Below are 11,743 nucleotides of genomic sequence, written 5' to 3'. Positions count from 1 at the left end.
CAAGCTTTAGACGCCTTGGTATGCATTGTTGCATGCATCGTGCCCAAAGTAGGGCCAAATAACACATGACTGAAAGGAACCCGTTCGGATTTCCCAAGACATGCAGACCTGGTCTCCTGAAGTTATGCAGTTTTCCTCGTGCTGCATTTCGAAGAAGGACGATTGACGGCGCACAGTGAGGACCTCGTGCCTTCTTAAATTGAGGGTGAGAAAGTGGGCAGGAGATGCGAGCGTCTACGGTCGATTCTGGAATCGCTCCAGTATTTTGAGTACGAATAAGGAAAGCAGCCACTGAGTACTTCATTCTTTACTCTTTGAAGCTGAGATGCATATTGAGGCATAGTTCGAGACGCGTTGAGAGAGTGGCGTTGGAGCAGATTTGTGTCGTAAATGCACGCGAGAATTTATGGTTCACGTTCATAGAGGCCATTTCAGTATCTGTTGTTTTAAGTTTCACACAGGTTTCACACAGGGGCAGCAGTGGCTCCCCAAGGTTTCAGTGCCCTCACTCTAATGACAGGGGGCTTTTGTTTACTTTTTGACCAGTGCATATCACCTTTCTTCCTTTTTGTTCTCTGAAGTATTCGTGAAGCACCAGGTGAAGGCATTAGACAAAAGGGCACACACACATATTGTTGTGCTTCACACCTCAGGCAGGTGAAACCAAGCAGAATAGCCCTGACAGCGAAATGAGAAACAGAATCATCGTGTCTCCTTCTAGCTTAATGAGAAAGATGAAGGAAACAGGTCAACTTGAAAACATTTGGAAAGGCCTCTCAGTCACTGGCTAGATTTCCCTTCGCATTGCTAGCAGCAGTATAGATGTATATCGTCTCAGTGTTTCTCCTTCCGGAAAATGCGTTCATCACCTGGCTTTTTGCATGTGAGCTATCTTCCCGTTGACGGCATCTGTGGGGTTGCTTTCGGACAGAGCACTGGTGCTCGGTTGGCTATTTTTGCTGAGGTAGAGAGCGCAACGCGGTTCATGTGATGGATCAGGTAGTTCCCTGTCTTCTTCACAGGGCTTCCATAAGAAGCGAATGGGCGAATGCAACATTCAGGTGCATGGAGTCCCTGTGCCGGCGTTGTGAGGACATTTCCGCATTTCGACACAGGCGTTGCGTTATTCACAACCTAATGCAATCATTGGACAAACGATGGGGATCTTGAGGTGCCTTTTGCAACCTAGCATTGCGGAAGTTGGTAGTGTTGAGCGTCCATCGAGCTACTCGCTGCGTCAGACAGCCAGCAACTGGAGTGCTGTGTAGGTGCGGCTGAGGGCCAGTAGCATTTTTGGACCTAAATCGGCACATGTTGAATGAAGGATCCGTGGTTTTTCCTTCCAGATCGAACTCAAGAAACATGCTTCACTAGGGAAAGCTGCACGAGCAGAAAACGCATGCTGGAATATTTAGCTCAGTCCCAAGGGTAGGGAGACGCAGAATGAAGCCCAGCTGCATGAGACCTAGGGCAAAAGAAAATGAATGAGATTTGAAAAAATAAAAGGCTGAAAAATCTATATGCAAAAAGTAGGAGGAAATGTGTGGTTTCGCAAGAAGCTGCGGTTGCTTGGACAAGGTCACTCCGCGGGTGGAAGTCTGAAACCGAATCCAGGCATCTCACAATTTCAATACATTACACGGGAATTTTTAATTAGATCACAGAGATGGAAAATCGGGTAAATAGTACGACCGCAGCCCGTATTTCCATTCATGAACAAATGCCCTGTGCAGCCTCGCCTTAGCCTCGAGGTAGCTGGGGGTTCTTTGGGACTCAAATCCTACCGAACGAAGAACTAACAAACAGTACTTGCACCCAAAAAAAAACTCTTACTGGCTGCTATTTGTTGAATTGAATGCAGGACTGTATGTGTAACAAGGAAGCTTAGAATTCTTCCGCTGCACCATTGCGTTTATGTAACGTGACAGTAAGAGGGGACAGTCCCACGTTCCGGAAGGCAACGCTGCCTGGAAATTTTGCGTCCAGCATCTTGCTTTTTAAGCTTCTGCACCAGCGGGGGAGAATTGGCCGTCATATCCTGAATGCTACTCGCACGAAGCGGTGCTCGCTGCATGTGACTGAACGTCGGCTGCAAAGCGCGCCGCCGCAGACCCACCAACGTTTCCCTTATTACAATAAGTGACAGTAAATTGTTCTGCTTAACTGTCGTTCATAGGAAAATTTGACTAATTGGGAGGCCGGAAGCGCCATGCGCTAAATTGCTGACTGTGCATTGGCGCCAGACCAACAGCCACGCGATTCCCCACAGAGCGGTTGGGCACTAAACCAATTAGCAGGCAGAGCTAATTAAGGAAGCCTGCTAAATAGACTGCAAGATATAAGTGGAGTAACCTTCGAGTCGAACGGGCAACATGACGCAACTAAACAATGAAGAAATGTATTCTCTTGCACTGGACAAAGTCCGGCGCTTTGTGTTCACGCATTCAAACCGTCTTCTCGACTTCATGAAGCCTTTTGACAAGCTGAACCACGGTCTTATTTCTGTATCGCAATTCCACAGAGCAATGAGCGTTGCGGGGATTACGCTATCAGATGCGGAAGCCCAATGCCTAGCTAAGAGGCACGAGCTCTACGAAACGGGAGAAATGAAGTATAGGGAATTTTGCGAAGAAGTCAATCAAGTTTTCAGAGTGTCTGGCCTTGAAGAGAATCCATACATAGTGCCTCCAGAGCCAGGCAAACTAAACCACTCACCACAAACCTCCACCTAGATTCATTTCCACTCGAAACACAACGCGTAACTCCAATCTTTAGGCCGTAAATCCCTTCAAATAGATCCCAAAGCTTGGTTGTTTGCATTTACATAAGCATAGAGGAACCCAGAACTGTTCTTCAAGGACTAGGTTCTTATGGGACTTTGTATTCTGCTTGCGCTTGTGAAGCCGCTACCTGTAGTCATCTGGAGACCCCTTCATCCTAAAAACACCTTTGTTCTTTTAGTCCATGTAGGTCGCGCAGAGATATGCAAATTCACTTTAAATAATCTGCCTTGAAATACAGGCGAGGCATTACTGCCCGTGCCCGAAGTGTCTTTGGAGGCGTCGGAGATGGCACTCGCAAAAGCAGCTGTCGAGCAGTTGCGGTTGCTGACTAAGACACGAAAACTCAATTTAAGGGCTTTTTTTGCTCCTTTTGACAAGCACAATACTGGGAAGATTACGTTGTCCGAATATGAAAGGGCCTTTCCAATCGCCTTCAGAGAAAGTGAGCCGGCTCGCACTTTCACACGGCAGAACGGAAACGTCATGGTTGCAAGCATGCAAAAACCTGTTCAATGGGACTAACAAAGGGCTACAGTTCTGGTGCAAATAAATAATAAGTTTGCACAGACAGATGGAGGCACGAACAGCTGTGCACTCTCGTGCGCAAGAGGCACGAAAGCTGGGGGGCTAAATTGCGTCAACCAACTGAACACTCTGCTAGAGGAACAATGGTGTTGTTAATACAGCTATTATCACCGGTGCCATTACTGCTCTTGTAACTGCCACCGTTGTTGCCAGTGCTATATCCTCCACTTTCCATGGTTCTGCATATGTTTTCGCCTGATGACCAAGACAAAGGTAATGAGTTCCCCTTTCAGATAAGTTCACTGAGGAAGAAGTGCGTCAACTTGGCCAGCTGGTGTCCACGAACGACGGTTTGGTAGACTGCAACAAACTGCGCTTTCTCATAGAAGGCCCCCCTGCTGCTCCACAGGACTCTTCGTTGGTCTTCCACGGTCCCCGACTAACATATGAAAAACCGGCAAGGACAAATAAAAATAATTCGCAGTTTACTGGAGCACAGCCTGGGACAGCCAGCGCGAGAAGTGTAACAACTGTTCCTGGTGGCGTCCCGCCCAGGACTTGGGCCGGACAGCAGAAGTTGCCTGTGCAAAAGATTGAGGTAAAGGGCGATTCACATCAAACTGACAATAGCACCAGCTCATTTTTAATTGGGACATTTTTAGGAGGACTCTCGGGGTTTGGGCCTAGGGTTAGGACACCTGCTCAAGCTTTGGCTCAAGAGGAAAAATGCTTTTTTTTGTATTTTTGTCCCTTTGGTTTCGTGTGCCTTTTAAACCGCTTAGCATTTTAGGGTATCCGTAGGTGGTGGCAAAATTTGGCGCTGACTGTGATTTGCTCTTTTTTGTTGGTTTCACAATGCATCACTACTTCAATGCGGCAATGCCTACCTGAGTCTTCACTTTTACGTACCATCGCCTGATGCTATCTGTCGAGCACGAACTAACCTGACAGAATAAAGTGGACTCATGCTTTATTACAATGTGCAGACTGCAGTGGCTGCGGGTCAGCTGCCTCTAAGAGAAAGCTTCAGAGACTTCGACGGCTTAGAAAAAGGTGTTTGCACGAAGGATCAGGCACATGCTGTGCTCTTGTCCGTTTTAAGGATAAACCTGAGCGAGGTTAGCAGCAGCTGCCCACAATATAAAAAGCAAAAGATATTTAGGAGATCTGCAGACGGGATAGAAGAAGTAGAAAGCGCAGCTGGCGCCATCAACAGAAAAAGACAGGAAGTATTATTCTGGCAGGAAGATGACCACCCTCTGCTGATGTGACTGCGTTCCTCGCTAACGAATGAGTAACGACGATCAGCCATTAAACTGTGCGAAGTGATATCGTACTTTGCTGCAGTGCGACTGGGAAGGACTCCTGCAACAGTTCGTTCGAGCTGACGGAATGTTTGCCTACGATGCTCTTTGCTCTCAAATTGAGGCTAGCCTCGGCAATCCGGCAAGGATTCACCTCACTGCAGTTTGCAACAGTAAACTGAGATTCCTTGAGTCTTTTGAGAAAAAAATTGTTAAAATGCCCGAGATGCCACATAAATATGAAAAGAGAGTGGTGGTGACGGGAACATGAGAGCATTCACCAATGTTTTCTGCATAAGTTTCTTTGGATTCGTAACGTGAACTTGTAGTCCGCTGCATGAATTGCGTTCTCGGGATCGTTAAGCTGCGCCAGTGGCTCCAAAACACCTTGTGAGGCTCTCTTCATCTGTTAAGCCAGACACAGCGAATCCATTGAACGTACATGAACTTAGGAGGCGCAACAGTACCCCACTAGGGTGGTGCCCGTACAAACGCCCTCGGAGTTGAGAAGCGCACAAGAGGATAAAACGCCGATGACTCAAGAGGAGCTTGTGAGTTGCCTTTACTGGCTTCATGCTTGAAAGCAGAAAACACAAGATTTATTGCCAACTCCAAACAAGATAATTACTGCCAACTCTTAAGAAGAAATCAACGAATTCATGCAGGCCTATAACCCCACACATGCACAGAAAAAAGGCATGAGTTGGACATACTCACACACAACGCAGAAGCAGCGCCGTCATGGAGGCGTATAACTGCACGCGCGCACGAAGCAAAAGCTTTAGCACGAACACACGTCAGATACATACCAATTGAATGCACAAGTACAAAATCGTGTACACAAACGAGCAAGCACAAGAAACGAAGAGGCAAAATTTTGCCTTATCTTCTGCTGACCTGCACTCATTTAACTGCCTAACAAGGAGTGTATGTCAGTAGAAGACTTGTTGCAGTCCCTAAACGCACTTTTGCTATTTTGCCTCTGTTTGGCCTGGCTTTCGTTTGATCTCGGCCTGGCACTTCAACAGAGAAACCTGCTGTGCTGCAGGTCCGATTAAGAGAACTACAAGAACGACTCTCCTTCAAAGTCAAACAAACTAGAAAAGTCCTGCTTCCAACATTTCAAGACTTCGACAAAAGATGCACGTAAGCGAAGCAACAGCAGATGCGCGTCTGCATTAATTTGCTTCATGAGATGTTGATGGAATATGCAGTAAAATTCAAGCATTAAGGAAAGTACACCTTAGAAGCTGACACCCTTTGTCCAGTTCGTATTGCGCTAAAGAAGAAGCTAATGGCGTAGCTAAATGTTTCCTCTAGTCTTTTTCTCGTGTCTGTATGATTATCTTCCCGCTCGCAACATTTGCAGCCAGCATGTCACACGGCGACAGCTCTGGCGCATCCTTGGAATGCTCGACTTGCCCGTCAATGAAGAAGAGTTAAATCTAGTGAGTGTTATAAATTACCAGTGGACTCTTTAAATTTAAAAAAACATATCCTTCATATCAGGAGTACAATGTCCAAAATACCCGCTACACCCCGCATCCAGAAAGAAATACTTTTGGTATATTTTCACTGCAGAAGCTCCAGAACAAATGCACGCACTCATAGAAACAGCCGCTAAAAGGATGGTGGCAGCGCCTGGACACCTCTCACCTGAAACCATCAAGTAAACTCTCACTCCAACGTTCTTCACTACAACTTGCCCATTTGCTTGTTTGATGTCCCCTCAGCTTTGCCTTTGGCTCTGCGACAAAGGCAACCTACAGGAAATCGCATACAGACCCCTACTGCGTGCCATTGATCCTCCTATTAATGGTTCGTCTCAGCAAGGCAGCCTCGAAGAAATATCAGAGTCTGTCTACTACCGCGACGGTAAGTTCCACTACACAGTCTTCAACGAACCTACGAAGCATCCTCCAGAATGCGCAGGTTAGCTACCTCCCAAGGCAAAGTCAAGTGAAGATGAAACAGCAGCAACTTCCTCCCGCCTAAGCGCACTCGCTGTTTGGAGTGTCGCATGCTATAAGCTAAAAGAAAAGCTGTTCATACGTCCACAACAGTGTGCAATTTTTCACAAGTACACTTTCGAACAGACCACTGGAGCACTCTGCAAAGCCAAGAAAAATTGGATCTGTTTTGAACTGCTCTTTAGGAAAAGTGGTGCCTATGGCGGAGACGCTCAGCAGAATTAAGCAACACTAAGTACGCGAAAAAGCTAGAGTCTGTTCCCCGTCTTTCCACTTCAAAGGCTGAACAGGGGTGGCAGACATTTCTGCAGATCCTGCCCACCTACTGTGCAGCACGCTTTGCTACCTGTCTTTGAGTAATGACAAAGTTTACAGTGTTCTAATTCAACAGACTCGAACAAAATATGCCCATGTACACGTTATAAGACAGATTGGTCTAAATAAAAAATAAAAGATTGGCCCCAGAACGAGACGCGTATGCATTATCAAAAGCGCGCGAGGGCTTTGCAGCAAAATGCACCTTTGGACTATCACTGTTCCTCTTCTGTTTCTTTCCACGAAACCAAAGAGCGATCAGTTTGTGATCAGCAGTGTTTGCCTGCTCCTGTCACGTGTGGCCTGGAGACGGTGCCATTGGAATTCCGGTTTTGATCTGTGAGAAACTGAGACAAAGCGCAGCCGTCTCACTTCGCCTAGGGTTTGGTTGCTTCTACAAGATAGGCGATCAAGTTCGCTCTTTCCGTTTCTTTCTTAATGCCCGCAAACACCATCTTCGTCCCCGGAATATATGCCTTGGGATTCACCAAGTACTCCCACAGGTGCTTCTCTGACCATACAATACCGCTGTTCTTGTTTGCTTCACTGTACGGGAAATCGGCGCTTCCGGAAGCGCGGCCTAGAAACCCGTACAAGTTGGGGCCCTGCTTGGCAGCGCCGCCTGCATAAAAAGAAGTAAACGCGCAGCTTAAGAAACACAAGTAATTCAAGTAGGCAGAAGCGCAACAGTGGAGCGATATCATGTAGCAGCGCAAGCCCAAAGCAGCGACTAAGAGGCAAAAGTCTGAGAGCCATTCATATAAAAAATCCGCAGGCTCCACAACCGCGAGAGAACGCGCCTCCTCCCGCTCCCTGCCCTATGAGCAGCAAGGAAATCGGGTCTTAAGTCAATCAGAAGAAAATTAAGTCTGCTTTCCATTTAGGGAAAAGAAGCTACTGTGGGGTGATAAGGCACGCTCTCAGGTTTCTTGCCTATTCGTAACGTATATGGGGAGCCTCTGTGACTTCTTCGTAGCTGCCCTTCCACATATGAGGCGCTCAAATTACCTTGAATATGCATTTAAATCCCTCACCTTTGTTGACTGTGTGGCATTGGGCGCACTTGGCCTTGAAAACCTTTGCTCCAGCTTTGGGGTCGCCCGCAGGCACTGTGACGTCGGGCTCAGCTCGGGACATTATCACGTGCAGCTTGAGTACTACAACAATGACCAGACTTCACTTTAATTGAACTCGGGCAACAAGTTTAGCTCATCATTTCTTTCACCTCACTTCGTGGATGTTCCCGCGCGAAGGTACAAGGTACATTGACAGACACCCTGCATGCATGCTAGATATCGCTGTGGCTTTACATACTGCCACTGTGGCTTATTTGCCGTCATTGCCGCGAAGAGTAAACAGTAAACCCTGAGAATAAAGCTGTAAACTGTCAATATTGACTAGGAAAATCAATTGCAAATATTTGACGGACAGTAGGGGCCAAGAAGGGACAAAGCAGCGACCCAGGAGGGGCGGCAATCCCCTGAGCGGAACACATTTCTGTACCGCCACACTGAACACTGAATGGCAGCCCGACTAGAAAACAGCTCCAAAACTTGAACTTGTGCCATTTAATGAGTTTCTGTACATAGCAACGGGAACGAATTTGTTTCAACGTTGTTCAAGAACGGAAAGCGGACTGGGGAAGGCGTACGGGGGGCGCTGCACTTTTCAGGTTTATCCACTGCGTGGAATCTTTACATCCTAAATGAAGCAGCTGATCGCATGCAATTTATCCCATTATTTCACTGCGTGGGATTTGTTTCATTTTCCTCCGGCGCTTGTAAATCCCGCCGAAAGGCAGACTTGGCTGGGCTTGTAGGGCCTCGCACAGTAGTGCAGCACTTAAATGGCCATGGGCTGCTGTATAGAATAAATCAAAAGCATTAAAAGTTCGAGTTTGTTGTAGAGTATACAGAAGGGCAGGACTCTACGGGTGGCTAGGCTCGCTGGACACGTCCCCATACCTGGCGGCGACACCTTGCACTGGACGCAAAGGGTTCCGTTGCTGCGGAAAGACATTTGGATTATGGCCTTCTTAAAGTATATCTGTTGTATGAAGTCTAGTACTCGCCTTTTATAGATGTGTGTACTGGTTTGTGTGGTGTTGAAAGCTTTTAGGTGGCCAGAAATAAGTATCTGGTTAGGCTTGCAGCTGGAAACTGGTATACTGTGCGTCAGGATTGTTCTGAGATAGTCTCAGGTGGCGTATTCTCCACATTGGTGAACATTTTTTCATGCTGATACACCGTTGGGGACTTCGTTGGTAAATGTACCCCAGAGGGGTCACGGAGCACCCGAAGAACCCACATCAGATCTACACAAAGGGCACTCATATGCAGCTCTGTGAACCACCCTATAGAAAAACGGAAGGTAAACAATAAGGAACAACATAGACTGCGTCTGGGAAGAGGCCACCCGGCTGCAAAACCAGGCAAATGTGGCACAGCAGGTAGCCAGATGAACACTAATGAACAGTGGATCGCTGAGGTGAACATTTTGCGTGGAATGTTGGACGGAGCTGTTGGTAGTTTTCTGTGTTTCCTTCTATCAAACAGGAGTAACTTAAAACCCGCAACAAGCCGTCATTGATTGTCTGAGCTAACCCCAGCTGCGAACTGCGGTAAAGGGGAACTTTTCAATGGTCCTGTTAATATGAAAAGCACAGGAAACACTTCAATACGCGGCCCGTTTCCAACCCCTGAGGCTTAGCAGGCCACTTTCCAGTTCGACCCTTGAGCTATTCATCTTTGTATAGCAAATCGTGGGAATTTTCAGTACTGTTCACACTCAGAACTCTTCATCGTTCTTTGTCGCTCTGACTTCAAAGTCTGGTGCAGTGGCTAGAATTTGGCGAATTAAACCCATAGTTACTGCTATCCTCAACTGTAAGTGGTCTTGAACAAAAGAAAACTTGAAGAAACGGCAAACTTCCGGGGACAGTGCCGGAGAGCCACTGAGAAAAATTGACTTTTCTTTTGAAATGAGGGGGCAAATAAGTACATAGCTCCTTACTGTAAACGCAGTAGATGGGGAAAACAAAGACTGGGCTGCTCATTCCTGGCCCCGCTTGCACTCACATGTTCAACATCGCGTAGAACTGTAAGTTCGTACACTTTGGGCTATCATCGATTGCTGAGGGGAGATTGGACCTTCGATCCGTATCTTTGTCGCAAAAGAGTGGATGCAGATCCATTGAATCGCAGTCATTAGGCGCCGAGATATCTTTTGAATTTAGATTTGTAGCGGTTTCTTTGTTTACCGGAACCCCAAGTTCATAGACTTTGCCATTGGCTGGCGCAGCTTAGCAATTCAAGAAAGCATTCAAATCGAAAGACTCAAAACGAAGCAGTTGAACTGCATGGTGCCACAATTAGGAACATCACACCAAACTCACTGGACCTTTCAGCTTCGCGGGATATAAAGCGCATGGCTAGAGGCTTCAAGAAGCTTTGCGCACCAAAGTACTCAGCGTTTGGACGAAACTAGAGATAATTTGTCAAAAAATGACTGTAGTTTAAGAATACGCCAACACTTTTCCGGCAGATCACAGCAGAAGGATAGTTGAAAGCCACTGCAGGGCAGCAAGAGCATTCAGCAGCTTTGCAGCTTCCTGAAGATTGGTTTCAGAATTTTATTTTCAAGTAAGCACTCCTTACAGCTTTTGCATCCCACCAAACAAGGAAATGCACTTTGCGAAGGACGCTGAAGACTGGTACGTGCCTTCTTGGGCCGCTGTAACACTTATGGAATAGCCCGAAGAGAAAGTTGAGAACTCAGACAAGGAAAAGTCTAGTTTTAAATGGAAAGACACGAAAAGAATTGTCTCCACGGGAACCAGAATACAACCCGAGGGTGGCGGTAAGCATAAACACCAGAGAATTGGACTTTTTGCACCATTAATACACTTATTGAACAACTTTTCACTTAGGCAGTTAACTCCCCCTCGCAGCACGTTTTGAATTTCGCTGCTGCAGCAGCTCTAGCGCCACTCCCCAGAACCCCGTGAAGTGTTCTTCAGCGATTAAGGGGTTTTGTCTTTGATAATTGCAGGGCAGGGGACCCCATAGACATAAATACTAATTCAAGAGCTTCCTCTCCAGCAGCAATTGTGCACTGTAGATGCGTTTGGGAATAGTCCAAGGGTTTCAGCTGCTAGATCCACCACTCTCCGTCACCAAAACAAATTCCCAAGCCTCCGGCCCCATGGAAGTTGCAAATAGGAGTCCAAAAGGATATTATGTGGCTTAAGGAAGTCGGATCGCTGCATCTCAAGCAGCACCAAAACAAAGACCAAGCTGCTGCTGCACAGCACCCTTTCGCGGAGAGGAGCAGCAGTTACCTCGGCGCTGCAACACTCATCACGCATTAAATCCAAAGCTCGTAATTTTTTAAAGTCAACACCAAAGAAGCTTATGCGAATTCAGTGCAGAAATGCCTCTTGAGAGCCCCCAAAGCCCTTGAGGAGGGGCCCCCCGGGGACCCGCAGCTGAACGAAGGAAGAACGTCGCAGATCTCTGCGGACTTGCAGTTTTGTTTTGTCACGAATTAATAAATAAATCGCAAAATAAATTAAAAGGAAACTTTAATGAAGAAAAGGGACGAAGACATGAGCATGCCGTACTTGTGAGCAGCATCGACAGTGACACGGCGATGGATAGCTGCTACGAAGGAGCAGAAGAAGCCATGGACAAATGCAGCAAAAGCGACAGCAGCGTTTGCTGCTGCTGCTGCTGCTGGGGCTGCTTGCCCTGGATACTCCTTCCTCCCATTGTGTGGTGGAAGCAGCCGCAAGACAGGCCTCCACTGGCTATAGAAGCCGGTGCTGCAGCAGCGCCAGCAGCCGCAG

General features: G+C 47.1%; 2 protein-coding genes across 2 annotated transcripts in view; one reads left to right on the top strand and one right to left on the bottom strand.

Annotated features, from left to right (window-relative positions):
* Positions 1-7,274: 7,274 nt before the first annotated feature.
* ETH_00013445 (cytochrome c, putative) lies at positions 7,275-8,034 on the bottom strand (the record flags this gene model as incomplete). Its single annotated transcript, XM_013378680.1, has 2 exons — positions 7,275-7,519; positions 7,932-8,034. The coding sequence occupies 2 exons, from the start codon at positions 8,032-8,034 to the stop codon at positions 7,275-7,277; spliced, it is 348 nt and encodes a 115-aa protein (XP_013234134.1).
* A 3,554-nt stretch (positions 8,035-11,588) lies between these two features.
* Positions 11,589-11,743, top strand: part of ETH_00013440 (glucose inhibited division protein A, putative) — a gene marked incomplete at both ends in the record, with an annotated part of 2,611 nt that continues 2,456 nt past the window's right edge. Inside the window, one exon of the mRNA XM_013378679.1 lies at positions 11,589-11,743. This exon is cut by the window's right edge and continues 1,337 nt beyond it. Within this exon, the coding sequence (XP_013234133.1) occupies positions 11,589-11,743 (155 nt within the window).

Source organism: Eimeria tenella, genomic scaffold, assembly GCF_000499545.2.
Source record: "Eimeria tenella Houghton genomic scaffold, Eth_scaff94, whole genome shotgun sequence".
Lineage (NCBI taxonomy): Eukaryota > Apicomplexa > Conoidasida > Eucoccidiorida > Eimeriidae > Eimeria > Eimeria tenella.
Note: the sequence above shows the minus strand (reverse complement) of the source record. Positions and strands in the feature narration are given on the sequence as shown.